Source organism: Carya illinoinensis, chromosome 4, assembly GCF_018687715.1.
Source record: "Carya illinoinensis cultivar Pawnee chromosome 4, C.illinoinensisPawnee_v1, whole genome shotgun sequence".
NCBI classification, from domain to species: Eukaryota; Viridiplantae; Streptophyta; class Magnoliopsida; order Fagales; family Juglandaceae; genus Carya; species Carya illinoinensis.
This window is the reverse complement of record NC_056755.1, coordinates 36850117-36868039: the sequence shown is the minus strand read 5'-3', so window position 1 is coordinate 36868039 and position 17923 is coordinate 36850117. Positions and strand designations below refer to the sequence as shown.

Sequence of the window (17923 nt, the reverse complement as noted above, 5' to 3'; positions counted from 1 at the left end):
TCCCCCTCCTGCCTCCCTAATATGTCACTACAAAAGCACTGCCAAAACCAATGATTCTTTACGCTAGGGATTATCACTCTTCTTAAACTAGCTTGCAAGGTCAAGCACATGGATAAAGATCTTGTTAGTAGATCACGCAAACTTAAAAGTAGCATTTAGAGACAATTCCCAATGATTTTGGAAATCTCAGAAATTTGACGAGTCTGGCTTTGTTTTTCAATCAGCAATCTAGAAAAATCTCATATAGCATTGGTCATCTTCCAAAGCTAATAAATCTCGAGTTACATAACAATAAATTTTTCAGGGAGTTTGCCTCTAGAACTTGGGAGATATTCTATGTTGGAAATGCTTTGGGTTTCAACCAACAGTCTTACTGGCCAGTTACCAAAACACTTATGTAACAATGGGAAGTTGGTGGAAGTATCAGCTTTTAAAAACCAGCTTGTTGGAGAGTTGCCCAAGTTGTTATGAAATTGCAGCAATTTGGAATTAGTAAAGATATACAAAAATGGATTTTCTATGAATATTCCAAGTGGTCTCTGGACATCATTGAACTTGAAAAAGTTGATGTTAAGTGCAAATTAATTTATAGGCAAGCTTCCTGAGAGAATGGCATGGAATATTTCACGATTGGAGATCAATAACAACAGGTTTTCGGATAAAATTTCACAGGGAGTGTCTTCCTCAAGGAATTTGTTAGTTCTCAAGGCTAGTAATAACCTCTTTAATGGCATGATTCCTCGAAATCTTTCTCATTTGAAAACTTTTTTGCTTGATCGAAACTGGCTTTTGGGCTCCCTTCCATCAAATACTTATTCATGGAAATTGCTTACTACTCTAAACCTTAGTCGGAATGCAATCTCTAGACATATTCTAGAAGAACGTGGGTCTTTGCCAGGCCTTAATGAATTGGACTTGTCAGAAAACCAGTTGTTTGGTCTAATTCCATCAAAACTTGGCTTCCTGAAGCTCACTTCACTCAATCTGTTTTCAAATCTTTTGATTGGAGGTATCCCAAGTGAGTTTGAGAATGATGCATATGCCTACATCTTATTAAACAATCTTGGTCTTTGTGCTAATAGACCATCTCGATGCCTTAACCTCGAGAACTACAGTTCGTGCCACCAAAAGTTGAGCAAAACTTCTTACAAGTTAATTGCTTGGATCATAGGTCTTGTGGTGGCAATTCTTCTCGGTTTGTTTATTTCATTATTTGTGATCAGAAATTATGAATAGAGAAAGCATGGATTGCATTTGACATGGAAACTCACCTCATTCCAGAAGTTGAATTTCACATAATCAAACATTTTGTCAGGATTGATAGAAGATAACAAGATTGGTTCTAGTGGATTATGTGACGCCTCCAAATTCCGTTTTGGATCGAACAGACATTTGAAGTGTCGAGACATGCAACACAATGTTACCTGCCTTCGTTCATGACATATAAGATGCAATGTTCCTAACATGTCTCTAACATTATGCAATATTCGCAGCGGATAAATTTTTTTCTTTAGCAATACTATGCACCAAATTGAAAATATCCCAAATGCTTAAAACATACTTCATACATAAAGACCCATTGAACAACTAAGATCACAACACTAGTCCAAAATGGTTATGATCCAAAAAGTAATGGAGATGCAACTCTATCGTACAGTAGTAATTTACGTTAACTACTATATTAACATTAACATGTCTAGTTGGTCAGCTCCTAATTCTCATTCAGGTCTTGTAACAAGATCTACCATTCGGGGGGAATGGTAGTTGAGACTACCATATTGAGATTTGATTACAAATCTCAGTATGTTAACAAAAAACTTCCACACAGGCTAATGATGCATTTATGACAGTAAAAACATGAATGCATAATCAAATTTATAAGTAATTAAAGCATACATACACTGTAGTTCCTTTACTTAGCACACATACACAGTAAACTGCTAGTAAGTTAAAAGCTAACTTACCTTGATCTCTGCGTTTCTTATGAAAGCTCAAGTGTGATCACGAGGAACTGTAATTAGTGATTCTAAAAATTAGAACTAAATCACTAATAATTTGAAATATGGAAAAATACTAACTTAAAAGTAAAATTTTCATTTTACCCTCTACATGTGAGAAAATGACCATTTTACCCCTAACTTAAGGGTTTGGCATGCTAACTTCAAAAGTCACCAAAATTTACATGCCTCATGTAAATTTTATCCTAAACTTAAATATCAATTTAGAAAAATTTAAAACTAATCACAACTATTAAAATTCCATAGGGCCGAAATTCCGATATGCTATTTCCATTGATTTTTGTTTCTAACTTGTTTTGATCAACCTTTTGATCTATGACTTATAAAGATGTGATCTTCAAACCAAACCATCACATGATTTAAAAAGATGTCCTAAAACATAAATAACCTTCTAATTCAAGATCACATGGTTAAAAATTAACCGAAACATAAATTGAGTCAAGAACATCCACACTTTGGCCTATCTGAACATCTTTTTACATAATATTTCATATCTTTGAAACTAACATCAAATATCTTCAAAATAATATTCTAACATGTATATAAGAGGCTTAGGATCCTCCAATAAAATTATCAAATCCATTGGAATAGGTTTAAATCACCAAAGATTTAAACTTTCTCAAAATACAAACTGTTTTTCCTCTTCCAGTTTCTAAGTTTCTAGATCTAAGAAAATATTTCATCAAAACCTTTAATCATGCAACAAATCCTCAACCAATAATCATGTACACATGTTAACAATACTCCATAAAAAAGTTCGGATCAAGATCTATCCATTAGCTTGGTCAAAAACTCCAAAATATAACATATTCTCCAGTTTATCTCCCAGAATGACCTTTCTAGAGTTTAAACAATATTTTACTAATCAAATGATCTTCAAATGGAACAAATAAGCTATTCACATAAACTAGACTAACAAAGGAACAACTTTTATGAAGGAGACTTTATAATAAAACACATACAAAAACTTCAAAATGGGTGTGCAAAAGAACACCTAAAAGCTGTTCGAGAGAGTGTTTGGTATTCTTTCAATGGAAAGTGTAAAGGAAGATTATTTCAAGGGGAGTGGGCTGGAGATATTTATGCACAAGATATAGAAGAGGATGAGGTTGGAGTGAGAGTTGAGTGTAGGTCTCTCTTACCCAATAATATCTACAAAAATCAGCTCAAGATATTTTTATCCAATAATATCCACAAAAATTAGATCAAGATATTTTTACCCAATAATATCCATGAAAATCAGTTCAAGATATTTTTACCCAATAATATCCACAAAATCAGCTCAAGATATTTTCTAAAGGTGGAGAGTAGACTTGGAAGAGTGAGGTGGCTAAGATCTTTCCATGTGTCCAATTAAAACTTTTCTAACTATCTCCAATAATCAAAAACACATTTTGATACCATAGTGAGTAATAACACTAACTATGTAGTTAGACTAAAACCTATACGATTAATAGATTCGTGAAAACTTATGGGGTCTTCACGAGATTCCTAAAACCAATAGAAATTTCATCATTGAATTTCTAGTGGACTGTTACAGATTAGGTCAAGTATATCGTGTTGTTGTTAATCATTTAGGTGATACTGTTGCAGTGAAAAGGATTTGGAAAAACAACAAGCTAGAAGAAAAGCTTGGAAAACAATTTCTAGCAGAAGTCAAAACGCTTGGTTCAATTCGACATGCCAACATAGTGAAGCTGCTCTGCTATATCTCTAGTGATAAGTCAAAACTTCTTGTCTACGAGTATTTGGATAACTATAGCCAGGATTCTTGGTTGCATAGGAACAATAGAGCAACAACCTTTCCAAGTCTAGTTAGTCATATTGTCTTGGATTGGCCCAAGAGGTTGCATATAGCAGTTGGGGTTGCCCAGAGGCTCTGCTATATGCACCATGACTGCTCACTACCCATTATTCATCGAGATGTGAAGTCAAGCAACATCCTTTTAGATCTCGATTTCAATACACACATAGCTGATTTTGGTCTAGCACAGATGTTGATCAAGGAGGAAGAACTGGCTACAATGTCAATCATGGCTAGCTCTTTTGGCTACATAGCTCCAGGTGTGCGATAATATAAATTTCCAAGTTTCCTTTTACTGGTGATGTTTTCCTCTTTCTCCATCACCAGAAGTTTAGCTTAGCTTAAGTTATTCATTTGAAATGCATAGTATGCTCGCACGACAAGAATCAATGAGAAGATCAATGTTTACAGCTTCAAGGTTATTCTTTTGGAATTGGCAACCGGAAGGAAAGCCAATGATGATGATGAACACACATCCCTAGTCGAATGGGCATCGCAACACATTCAAGATGGAAAACCTATAGGAGATGCCTTGGATGAGGAGGTCAAGGAGCCTCGTCACTTGAATGAAATGTGTCAGGTTTTCAGACTTGGACTCTATTGTACTGGCACACAGCCTTCTACTAGGCCATCCATGAAAGAGGTTCTAAAGGTTTTGCTCCAATATAGCTAGCCAATTAGAAACAGAGAGAAGAATGAGGTAACTGAGATGCTTTTCCCTTCCTAAGGAATACAAGGCCAAATGAGGATGCTCAAAAATGTTCAAGAGATGTGAAGTTGGAGCTTCCTAAGGCTCTCTTATATGCACCGTGACTGATTGCTACCCATTGTTCATCAAGATGTGAAGTCAAGGAACATCCTTTTAGATCTCAATTTCAATGCACAAATAACTAATTTTGGTCTAGCAAAGATGTTGGACAAGTAGGGAGAACTGGCTACAATGTTAGTTGTGGCTGGCTCTTTTGGGTACATAGTGACCGGTGCAAAACTGCAAGTGCACAGTATCGTAGTTTTATAGTAAAGTAATAAGTAGAGTATCGTCCTCAGGGATTGGTACCTTACTCTTGCCAAATACCAAAATTTTACTAATCTCAATTTTATCTAGAGGAATCGCTAAGGTTTTTGTAGTTGCAAATAAACTTAGATCAACTCAAAGAGAAATAAGCAAAGAAAATAAAACTGACTTTCAAAGATCAAATTCAATGGGGAAGAAACCTTCTAGGAAATCGATTTCACCATAATTCTTCACTATGCTTTTCTCATCCAGCTAATTTAACTTAAACCTCTTTTGTCTATTAGCAAATCTCTAATTCATCCAAAAGCCTCTTTCGATAGTCAATTGGAAGTGATTCTAGTTTATCAATTCACACAAGAGTATGCAAATTAAATAATCAAGAACGCAATAAGACCAATGATTTAATTACTACACAGGTTCATACAAGTCTTTCGAGCTCTATACTTACCTATGCTGAAATATCCAAGATCTACCCTATGATTCCCTCTTTCGATAGCAAATCACAAGATTAATAATCATCTAATCAATGGCCAGTTAATTAGAAGCATTAAACTCAGAATAAATCAGATAAACAAAGAGAGAATTTGCATTAAATTAGCATGGACAAACAAGCATAGTTCGGAATTAGGTTACATCGTTTTCCTAGAAAGAAGAAAATTTAGCTCATGCTAGAATTGGAATTCAACATAAACGAATTCACCATAATTGTTCTGAGAAGATGGGAAGAAGAAAATAAACACTGAAAAATCCTCCTTGCAGCCTCAACTGGTCGTCAAAAGCTCAAGGGAACGATTCAACGCCTTTCTCCCGTCCGTGCTCGTGTATGAATCCAACGTACGTGCAATAAATTGGAATTCCGTCTCCAAAACAGATGAATTGAATCCCTCTAACTGTGTTTTTCTCTCCCAAGAAGTGTTCTCCAGTCAAAAACCGCGGCTCTAGAGTGAAGAATGGCCTTTTATATGGTCCCACGGCGGAAAACCTAAAATCTGTCAAAATACGATGTTCGCTCGAGCGGGGTGTCGAGCGCGCGTCGAGCGTTCGACTCTGCCTGATTTCGCTCGAGCGTCCTATCGAGCGCACATCGAGCGTTCGACTCTGCCTGATTTCGCTCGAGCGGCCAATGTCTCCGCTCGAGCGATCTTCGTTTTTCAGCAACCTGCTCGAGCTCCCTGTCGAGCGACAGTCGAGCGTTTGAATCTGCCTGAATTCGCTCGAGCGGCCAAAAGCCTCCGCTCGAGCGAACTTGTAAAATCTGCAATATGAAATTTTGCAAGCCATCAAATACCCCCAAACTTACAACTTTGTTTGTCCTCAAACAAAAAGAAAAACAAATGATAGTTTAGGCAATATCAACTCGACCCCAAAGAGAAGTATCATCACTCACCAAGCTTTTATGAATTTAGATTTCATCTCTAGTATCTTACTCTTTTAACATCAAAGATAGCAAGAAAATCAATCAAAAATTTTGCAATTTGTCAAGCAAGAGTTAGGCGTTTACTTCAACCTAAAGCTAAGACCTTGAGTGTGTGTGTGATATAGTCAATTTAACCTCAAACCACCTGCAAACTCAGATAAAAGTAGAACAACCAAAATCAGAAGAATTCTCTTAAAACTTAACCCCATAAGTCCAATTTTCAGAAATCCTCTCCACTAATGTAGTCAACACCAAAATCAAAGATCAAAAGGTCTTTATTAAGGTTGTAATGATAGGCCACAGAGTGAGGGTTAAGAAAGAACTGGATATGAGAAATTAAATCAAACTGGGAAAATACTTAGTGAAAAGAACATTAAAAGAGAAACTCACATGATTCAAATCATAGCTCTTTCTTGGCAATATGCTCATACTTGTGGCATTATTATTGCTGTAATCACTGATGTAATACCAACACTTCCCTTAACAAAATTTGAGGTAATTCACTTTCCACTTGGCGACTTCTTTTTCTTTTCTTTTCTTTTCTTTTTCTTTTTCCTCCTCTTCTTTTTTTTTTTTTTTTTTTTTTTTTTCAATCACTTCCTTTCTTCTTCTTCTTTTTCTTTGATCAAATAGAGCAAACATAATACGTTTCATCATGAAACCAATTTTCTCTTTTAAATGTAACTCTCCACCAAAGTATTTTCTCAAACTATCAACGGTAGATTCATTGTTTTTCAGGCTTAGAGCGGGCATGGTTTATGTAGTTTAAAGAATCAATAAAGGCTCATGAAGGCTCAAGGGGGTTGACTATGGAAACACACCATGTAATGATGGCATGACATTTAGGACGGCTGGGAAAGCTTTTTGGTTGTGCCAAAGAAATGCCTAGATCATTTCTCTAATATTTGGTCTCGACTAGGATTTCGCCTCAAGGACCCATCAACGGATTCTAGAGCAAAGCAAAATCGAACCTTCCTCTTTCAATTAATTCAACTTCTTCTCTTCATAAGCAAAATGGAATAAGAGAAAAACAACTATGTGCTCAATTGTGTTCAAGGTCAAAGATTTAAACCAAAGTACCCACAAAACTTCACTTGACATAAAAGAAATTTTTGAAAATTTTTCTCAAAACCATCTTCAATCACAAATTTCAGAGTCATAGAGAATTCAATCTTACTCCAATGCATGCTTGGTAAGAGACTCATACAACCCATCAACAACCCAAGACTTAGAAAACAAGAGGATCCAATGATTATAGGAGTTTACACCCCCAAACTTAAACTAAACAATGTCCTCATTGTGATGCAAAAGTAAAAAGGATTGAAGAAGTAAAGGAACTTCCCTGGTTTCATGGTGAACCTTCCGAGGTTTTAAAATTTTCCAGCTCTTTATTCTTGCTAAATAAACCTGCATCAAAAACCAATTTATTAAAACTTAAATAAATAAAGATAATAAAATAAATGAAAGAAATAAAGATAGATCTATGGGTTGCCTCCCATAAGCGCTTGTTTTAAAGTCTACAGCCAGACTTTTCAATCTTCCTCAATCGGGATCTCTAAGAGGAATAAGAGTACAGTTCCTCTCCACTTCATTGCTAAGTGATGTATCTTGCTGCAAGGCTCGTTCTAGGTGATTGGCTGGTGCATCTTCTTTAAAGGGCTTTTCCACACCTTGCTTAATGACATCAACCCGGAAGCAAGTGCTTGGCTCTTCTGGAATTCTCATGGCTTGGTAAATTTTGAACATAACTTCTTCCTTGTTCACTCTCAATGTTAACTCACCCTTTTGAACGTCAATCAAAGCTCGTCCCGTGGCCAAGAATGGTCGACCAAGAATTAGTGGGACTTCTTCATCTTCTTCCATGTCTAACACCACAAAATCAGCAGGGAAGATAAATTTATCCACTTTTACCAATACGTCTTCTATGATTCCACGTGGATACTTGATGGACCGATCCGCTAGTTGCAAAGAAATTGTTGTAGGCTTCATCTCTTCAAGTCCTAATTTCCTGCAAACAGAAAGTGGCATAAGATTAATGCTAGCACCAAGATCACATAAAACTTTATCAAAAAATGAATTTCCAATAGTGCAAGGCAAAGTGAAACTCCCCGGATCTTTCAATTTTTGAGGCAATTTCTTTTGAAGAATGGCACTGCATTCTTCAGAAAGCTTCACTGTTTCAAACTCTTCCAATCTTCTCTTCTTGGAAATGATGTCCTTTAGGAATTTGACATAATTTGGCATTTGTTCCAAGGCATCTGCAAAAGGAATATTAATGTGAATTTTCTTAAAAATATCCAAAAACTTAGAAAATTGCTTATCTAGTTTTTGCTTTTGAAAGCGCTGAGGGTAAGGAAGTGGAGGAGCAAGAATAGGAGGATTGTCAGGAAATGAAATTGTAGGAGCAAAGTCGGTCTCCTCTAGTGTATCATTGACAATCTCCTCTTCTTCTACTTTATTTTTGCTTTGGCCATTGTTCGCAGCGGTAGGAGTAGACTTGCTCTCCTTCAATGGTGACCTCTCTATTTCTTTTCCACTCCTAAGTGTGATGGCCTTGCATTGTTCCTTTGGATTCACTTCAGTGTTGCTGGGAAAAGCTCCTCTTTGTTGGGCATTGATGGTAGTGGCTAGTTGCCCAATTTGCACTTCAATATTCTTTATAGCAGCTCCCATATTGCTACAATGAGTCTCAATGTTGTCCAACCGTGAATCAGTCTTTTTAAACCTTGCATTGGTCTCCTGAACAAAGGAAACCATGGCATCCTCAAGTGACATCTTCCTCTCGCTTGGTTGGCTATCAAATCCGGGAGGATGCTGAGGTTGCAACACATTCTTGGTATTTCCATATGACAAGTTCTCATGATTTCTAAGCCCTGGATGATAGTAATTTGGCATAGGATTACCACGATAATTGTAGTTCCGATTGTTGACATATTGAACTTGCTCTTGACTCGCCTCATTGCTTGGAACTATCATGCTTGTGGATGCAACATATTCTGTACTTTGTGGTATCCTTTGAGTTGTCAAGGCTGAAATCTGATGAGATAGAGTAGCTACTTGAGCGGAAAGAGCTGCTATCGGCTCCAAGTCATGAATTCCAGCTACCTTCTTAGCCAAAGTCCTCTCAGTTGGCCATTGATAGTTGTTTGAGGCCATTTCCTCCAAAAGTGCAGTAGCACCTTCAGCTGTCTTCGACATCAAAGTTCCACCAGAAGCAGCATCAACTATAGTTCGAGTTTGCCCATTTAACCCATTATAGAACATCTGAACTTGCAACCAATCTGGCAATCCATGTTGTGGGCAACGTCGAATCAAGTCCTTATACCTTTCCCATGCTTCATAGAGTGACTCAAAATCATTTTGCTTGAATTGGCCAATCTCACTCCTGAGTTGGGCTGTTTTGGCAGGAGGAAAGAATTTAGCAAGAAACCTCTCAGCCATGTCCTGCCAACTAACGATGCTTCCCGGTTGTAGAGATTGTAGCCAACCTCTAGCCTTGTCTCTCAAAGAGAAGGGAAACAATCTCAGTCTAATGGTGTCTTCAGTAACACCATTAATCTTCACAGTATCACAAATCTCCAAGAACATAGCCAGGTGAATATTGGGATCATCAAGTGGTGATCCACTGAATTGAGCCTGCTGCACCATGCTAATCAAAGCTGGTTTGAGCTCAAAGTTGTTGGCATTGATTGGCTGGCGCATTATGCTCGAGTAATTTCCATTCACAACTGGCCGTACATAGTCCTTCAAGGTGCGTGGTAGTACCTCACGATCTTCTTCAGCCATAGCTAGTATCTTATTTCTTCTTAGTGATCTAAGAGTTCTCTCAATCTCCGGATCAACAGGAATAATGTCACGAGATCTAGTACGGCGCATCCAATGTCAAAAACACACCTGTAGAACAAATTAAAACAAAATTCTAAATTAAAACCAAGATTACTTTGTATCGATATTGACGAAAAGAATAAGAATAAACCAATCCCCGGCAACGGCGCCAAAAACTTGACCGGTGCAAAACTGCAAGTGCACAGTATCGTAGTTTTATAGTAAAGTAATAAGTAGAGTATCGTCCTCAGGGATTGGTACCTTACTCTTGCCAAATACCAAAATTTTACTAATCTCAATTTTATCTAGAGGAATCGCTAAGGTTTTTGTAGTTGCAAATAAACTTAGATCAACTCAAAGAGAAATAAGCAAAGAAAATAAAACTGACTTTCAAAGATCAAATTCAATGGGGAAGAAACCTTCTAGGAAATCGATTTCACCATAATTCTTCACTATGCTTTTCTCATCCAGCTAATTTAACTTAAACCTCTTTTGTCTATTAGCAAATCTCTAATTCATCCAAAAGCCTCTTTCGATAGTCAATTGGAAGTGATTCTAGTTTATCAATTCACACAAGAGTATGCAAATTAAATAATCAAGAACGCAATAAGACCAATGATTTAATTACTACACAGGTTCATACAAGTCTTTCGAGCTCTATACTTACCTATGCTGAAATATCCAAGATCTACCCTATGATTCCCTCTTTCGATAGCAAATCACAAGATTAATAATCATCTAATCAATGGCCAGTTAATTAGAAGCATTAAACTCAGAATAAATCAGATAAACAAAGAGAGAATTTGCATTAAATTAGCATGGACAAACAAGCATAGTTCGGAATTAGGTTACATCGTTTTCCTAGAAAGAAGAAAATTTAGCTCATGCTAGAATTGGAATTCAACATAAACGAATTCACCATAATTGTTCTGAGAAGATGGGAAGAAGAAAATAAACACTGAAAAATCCTCCTTGCAGCCTCAACTGGTCGTCAAAAGCTCAAGGGAACGATTCAACGCCTTTCTCCCGTCCGTGCTCGTGTATGAATCCAACGTACGTGCAATAAATTGGAATTCCGTCTCCAAAACAGATGAATTGAATCCCTCTAACTGTGTTTTTCTCTCCCAAGAAGTGTTCTCCAGTCAAAAACCGCGGCTCTAGAGTGAAGAATGGCCTTTTATATGGTCCCACGGCGGAAAACCTAAAATCTGTCAAAATACGATGTTCGCTCGAGCGGGGTGTCGAGCGCGCGTCGAGCGTTCGACTCTGCCTGATTTCGCTCGAGCGTCCTATCGAGCGCACATCGAGCGTTCGACTCTGCCTGATTTCGCTCGAGCGGCCAATGTCTCCGCTCGAGCGATCTTCGTTTTTCAGCAACCTGCTCGAGCTCCCTGTCGAGCGACAGTCGAGCGTTTGAATCTGCCTGAATTCGCTCGAGCGGCCAAAAGCCTCCGCTCGAGCGAACTTGTAAAATCTGCAATATGAAATTTTGCAAGCCATCACATAGTTTCTGGTGTGTAACAATATAAATTTTCAATTTTCCTTTTATTGATGATGTTATTCTCTTTTTCCATCACTAGAAGTTTGGCTTAGCTTGTGTTGTCGAATTGAAATGTAAAGTATGCTCGCACGACAATAATTAATTAAAAGGTAGATGTTTACAGCTTCGGGGTTATCCTTCTGGAACTGGCAACCAGGAGGAAAGCCAATAATGGTGATGAACTCACATCCCTAGCCGATGGGCATTGTGACACATTCAAGATGGAAAACCTATACGTGATGCCTTGGATGAGGAGGTCAAGGAGCCCTGTCACTTGAATGAAATATGTCATGTTTTCACATGGACTCTTTTGTACTAGCACACAGGATTCTATCGAGCCATCTAGGAAGAAGGTTTTGAAGGTTTTGCTCTAGTGCAGCCAGCCAGTCATAAATGGAGAGAAGAATGCAGCAACTAAGATGATTTTCACTTCCTAAGGAATTCAAAGCCAAATGCGGATGCTCAACATTGTTCAAGAAATGTAAAGTTGGAGCTGCCTTGAGGCTCTTCTATATGCACCATGATTGCTCACTACACATTGTTCATTGGGATGTGAAGTCAAGCAACATCCTTTTAGATCTTGATTTAAACACACAAATAGCTGATCTTGATCTAGCAAAGATGTTGATCAAGGAGGGAGAACTGGCTAGAATGTTAGCTGTGGCGGTCTCTTTTGGCTACATAGCTCTAGGTTTGTGAGAATATAAATTTTCAAGTTTCCTTTTATTGATAATGTTTTCCTCTTTTTCCATCACTAGACATTTGGCTTAGCTTTGTATTGTTGAATTGAAATGTAGAGTATGCTCGAACGACAAGAATTAATGATAAGATCGATGTTTGCAATTTCGGGGTTATCCTTCTAGAACTGACAATCAGGAGGAAAGCCAGTGATGGTGATGAACACACATCCCTAGCCGAATGGGCATTGTGACACATTCAAGATGGAAAACCTATGGGTGATGCCTTGGATGAAGAGGTCAAGAACCCTTGCCACTTGAATGAAATGTGTCGTGTTTTCAGACTTGACTCTATTGTACTTGCACATAGCCTTCTACTAGGCCATCCATCAAAGCGGTTCTAAAGGTTTTGCTCCAATACAACCAGCCAGTCCGTAACCAGTGATCTCGAGGAAGGGACTGCGGATCTCTCTAAAAATCATCTCAAGATAACAAACAATAGTGCACCCACCACTCTCACCGCTTTCAGTAGAGATTCCACCGCCACTAGAGGTTGTTCCATTGTTCGCCACTTTTTGCTAACAACTTATTATCATCTTTTAAGACGTCGTCCTCTTGGTAGGACATGGGTGATGATCAAGAAATTAGTCGCAAAAATCTTTTTTTTTCCCCTTTTTATCCACCTCTTTGTACTATTGTTATTGTTCTAGGTTGTTGGTTGGGGAACCCCACCCTCTCCTCATATATCATCTTTTCTACTTTTCTAATGAAGTTTATTCGCTTGCTTAGAGAAAAAAAAAAAAAAAAGACCAACCAGTCAGAAATGCAGAGAACAATGTGACAACTGAAATGCTTTTCCCTTCCTAAGGAATTCAAAGCCAAATTAGGATACTCAACGTTATTCAAGAGAAATAAAAGACCAGATCCTCTATGGTTACTAAAAAGAATCGAAGGGTGAAGTTATTCCATGATATTCTTTTTAGTAATAACTTCACTATTGTGTTTGCACTTTCATTCTAGATTATCTCCTGTTTCATTATACTTCTTCCTTTCATTCCCCAATTTTTGAAAACTTTTTTGTTGTAATTTGCACTCTTCAAGCATTTTTTACCGTCTGCTTTACTCTATTTTTAATGAGTAATTTTTTAAATCCTTTCAATCCATTACAATACACAAAGGATAAACATTGGAATCTACATTTAATTAAAATGGAAAATACAAGAATTGATATCCTAAATAATTCCCCCCCCCCCCCTTTCTCCCCAATATGTCACCACAAAAGCATGGCCAAAACTAAAGATTCTTTACACAAGGGATTATCACTCTTCTTAAATTGGCTTGCAAGGTCGACCACATGCACAAAGATCGTGTTGGCAGACTTACGAAATTAAAAGAAGTATTTCTTAGGAGCCAGCAGACCACTTAACTGAAATATTTATCAATATATGAATGAGTTCTAATAGAGTCAAGCTAACGAGTATGCTTGAGAATAAATGAGTGGGTCTTAACTAGTTTTAGTCGAGTCGAGTCAAGTTTAGTAGGGTATGTGTCATTTACTAATTGAGCAAGTATCAACTTTCATGTTTGAGATTTATTTTTTTTCTTTTTTTTTTTCTCAACTCGATTTTGATTCGAGTTTAACCAAATGAGTACTGAGCAGGCTATTGAATGTACTAGTTTATTTACAGTCCTAGAAACAATCAAAGGCACTTTCTTCCTACAAAAAGTAAAAGCCATTTTGTTTTGTTTTGTTTTTTAGATGTCTAAATGTGAAAGAGTAATGTTAAATACAAACACATGACATACAAACCTTTGAAAAAAGTGGGTCTTATTTTTTGTTTTTCAAAAAGCTAACTCTTTTTTTTTTTTTTTTGAAATATTGATCTCATTAATCAGGGTACCAATAACAAACTTCAACTCTATGGTGTAATGAAGCATAGAGAAAATAGATTACATCAAATCTAAAATCATAATGGACTTAATACAAGAAGGACATGTTTCAATGTCATAGACGTCTTCAGCTTCCTCAAAGGCAGCTTTTGCTAGTTGGTGGGTTGCCTTATTTGCTTCTCGATAGATGTGAAAAGTTGTCCACTTGATGCTTGAATTTAGCACTTGTCATGCATCTTCAATTAGGCAGCCCCCCAAGCTCCAATCCAGACCTTGGCTTAGCAACAAGTCCACTACATGCTTATAGTCACAATTAGGCAGCCCCCCAAGCTTCAATCCAAACCTTGGCTTAGCAACAAGTCTACTACATGCTTAGAGTCACCCTCTAAACAGACCTGTTGCAGGCCTAGCTCTTTGCAAAACACTACAGCCATGAGTATTCCATAAGCTTCAGCATCTGAGGGGCATCCTTTGAGAGGCCTTTGGGCATGGAGAGTACCTATGATTTGTCTTTGGAAGTCTTTGACAATCACTCCTATGCTAATTCGCCCCTCCCTTTCTTTGATTGCAACATCCCAGTTGAGTTTGAACCAGTTCTTCTCTGGCTTTTTCCATTTATGGACGATTGTAGGGGCTGTCTCATGGTCTCCTCTTGATGCTATGAGAGAATCTTTGTAAGCTGAAAACTCATCTATTGTCCGTTGGAATACTCTTGTGGGGTGCATGAAAACTTTAGCATGAAAAGCTTCATTCGTCTTGGTCCAGATTCCCTTCAAGACGATGGCACTCTTTTCCAACTCAGTAGTATCTAAGGACTCTACTAGGATTGACCATATATCAAAGAAGAGATCACTTTGGCATGCCAATTTTTGAACCTTCTTATTGCTCTGATTCCAAATATCCTATGTAGCAGTACAACTCCACAAGGCATGACCCAAAGTCTCAGGGGCTTGTTTGCAAATGAAGCATGAGCTATCATCAACAATCTTTCTTCATTTTAGGTTTGCCAGGGTTGGGAGTGCCTCACTACAAGCTCTCCATATGAACATCTTGGCATTTGGGGGAATTCTCATCTTCCAAATGCTCTTCCACATTTGCTTATCCCGAGCTCTACTTGATGGTTTTCCTTCCAAGTCATCCTCCAATTGTCAATGGAAATGGTATCCGCTTTTCACTGAGTATTGTCCATTATTAGTAAATGGCCATACCAGCCTGTCTTCTCTCCCTCCTATGCTTATTGGTATGACCTTGATAGCTTCAATCTCCCTTGCTGAGAATAGCTCCTGTAGGAGTGGGTCCTTCCAAATTTTGAGGTTTGCATCAATGAGATCATTGACCTGTTCACACCAACATTCAGCTGGTCGAGGTGAGATTACCTAGTAGGCAGGGAGGGAGGGAACCCAGCCATCATTCCATATGTTTACATGATTGCCATTACCCAGCCTCCATAAGAGGCCTTTTTTTAGTATCTCTAAACCTGCATGGATGCCTCTCCAAGCAAAAGATGGCCTTGAACCCAATTGTGCATCTAACAATTCAGCCTTACTGAAATATTTCTGTTTGAGGATCCTTGCAACTAGAGATGTTGGATTATGTAGGATTATCCACCCTTGTTTTGAAAGTAAAGCTAAGTTGAAACTTTTGAAGTCTCTAAAACCAAGTCCTTCATTATCTTTGCTATGACTGATCTGTTTCCACTTGGCCCATTGAATTTTCGAGGTGTCCTCATTGTAGTCCCATTAGAACTTCCTGAGTAGCTGATTCAGCCTTCTTGTTATGGAAATTGGAAGCAAAAGAATCCCCATGGAATAGGTAGATATGGCTTGCAACACTGCTTTGAGGAGAACTTATTTGCCTGCTGCAGAGAGGTACTTTGATTTCCAGCTGGTCACACGGGCCCATGTTCTGTCAGTAAGGCCATGTAATTCTGCAACTTTTCTTCTACCCATAAGTGCAGGTAAGCCCAGATATCTTTCAAAGTTGCTGAATGAATTGACCCCAGCCAGCTTCAATATTTGGTGGTTATCATCTTGCTTGGTATTTTTGCTAAAGAAAATGGTGGACTTTTCTTTGTTTAGTACCTGGCCTGATGCCTTCTCATATACTGTTAGGATATTAAGCACATTAAGGAGCTCCTGAGGGGTTGCTTGACAGAAGAGAAGGCTATCATCTGCGAAGAAAAGATGATTAACTGAGATGGGGCCTCTTCTTATTGGTGCAGGTGTTATCAGGCCAGATTGTTCTGCTTGATTCAACAATGTAGTGAGGGATTCAACACACATAATGAATATGTATGGGGACACGGGATCAACTTGTCTAAGGCCCCTTGAAGGCCTAAATTTCCTTTGTGGTTCCCCATTAACTAGGATCGAGTAGGATATTGAGTTAAGACAGGATTGGATGAGTTTGATCCAGTGAAGGGGAAATTCCATCTTTGTCATGACTGCTTTGACAAAACTCCACTCTATCCTGTTATAAGCTTTGCTCATGTCTAGTTTTAAGATCAAACATCCTCTTTTGCCTTTCATCCTTGAATTCATTGAGTGTAGGGCTTCATAGGCAACTAGTACATTGTCTTAAATGAGTCTATTAAGCACAAAAGCACTTTGATTTAAGGATATAAGATTATGAAGTTGGCAATGGTTTTAGAGACAATTTTGTAGCTTACATTACATAAGCTAATGGGTTTGTACTCAACAACTTTCTTTGGGTTTTTGACTTTTGGAATGAGTGAGATATTAGTGTTATTAACCTCCTGAAGGGAACCATCTTGATTGAGGACCTGAAGAGCAAATTTATAGACCTCTTCACCCACCACCTCCCAATGTTTTTGAAAAAATTAGGCAGGGAACCCATCAGGACCAGAAGATCCTAATGGGTTCATTTGGAAGGCTGCAGCTCTTATCTCTTCCTTAGTGAAGGGGTGTAGGAGCCATTGTTTCATCTCAGCATTCAATTTAGAGTTCATTACACCCAAGCATTCTTCAAAACCAGAAGGGCTAGATGTATTAAAAAGGGAAGAGAAGTAACCTATAAATACCTCCCCTATTTCATCCTTCTCAGCAACTGTCCTCCCTTGTGGGTCCTTGACACTTTTAATAGCATTTGTCCTTCTTCTTTGAGATGCCTATAGGTGAAATAACATGTATTTCTATCCCCAAAAGGCTAACTCAGACCTGCACAACCTAAGCATTTACTAATCATTTTTCAAATATTCCACATTCCTGATACCCAGAATCCTGTTTTGTTTGCAATAGAAAGAGGAGAATGCTATGGCAAAGTGATTCTTGAAAGAACAGTTAACATCCCCCATTTTATTTCATAATTCAGTATAAGTGCACTTGAAATATGCCAATACCGACAAAATACAACAGCATCACAAAAGCTGCAGAATTAGAGGCGGGCAGGCTGCAGCATGTAAGCTTGAGCCCTACTTAGAGAACTCTTGATACATTAGTTAAAGTTAAAAGGATATTTTTTATAAATATAGGATGAATTTGATTTTGATTATGTAAATCTTTATATTAGAATAATTATTTTTTTATTATATAAATAATAAAATAATAGAAGATGAATTTAGCTTTGATTATTTCCTTCACATCAAATCTTTATATTAGATTATCTATTTATTTATTATATAATAATAAAATAATATCAATTTAAAAAAAAAATCTTTAATTTTTTTAATTATTAATTTTTTTAATTTTATCATATTTTTCCATTCTATCTATTATTAA

General features: G+C 37.6%; 1 protein-coding gene and 1 non-coding gene across 2 annotated transcripts; both read left to right on the top strand.

Annotated features, from left to right (window-relative positions):
• Positions 1-609: 609 nt before the first annotated feature.
• LOC122306466 (receptor-like protein kinase HSL1) lies at positions 610-4495 on the top strand. Its single transcript, XM_043118896.1, has 3 exons — positions 610-1195; positions 3597-4084; positions 4190-4495. Exons 1-3 carry the CDS (start codon positions 610-612, stop codon positions 4493-4495), a joined length of 1380 nt encoding a protein of 459 aa, XP_042974830.1.
• Positions 4496-9540: 5045 nt separating this feature from the next.
• Positions 9541-9647, top strand: LOC122308699. The gene has a single exon (XR_006242209.1). It is a non-coding gene; the product is annotated as a small nucleolar RNA R71 (small nucleolar RNA).
• Positions 9648-17923: the final 8276 nt, after the last annotated feature.

What these genes read in the sequence shown, in the direction of transcription:
- LOC122306466 (XM_043118896.1), top strand. Translation starts at nt 610, where the DNA reads ATGGCATGGAATATTTCACGATTGGAGATCAATAACAACAGGTTTTCG. An exon ending in TGTGGTGGCAATTCTTCTCG is followed by an intron (nt 1,196 to 3,596) that starts GTTTGTTTATTT and finishes TTAATCATTTAG; the next exon opens with GTGATACTGTTGCAGTGAAA. An exon ending in TTGGCTACATAGCTCCAGGT is followed by an intron (nt 4,085 to 4,189) that starts GTGCGATAATAT and finishes TGAAATGCATAG; the next exon opens with TATGCTCGCACGACAAGAAT.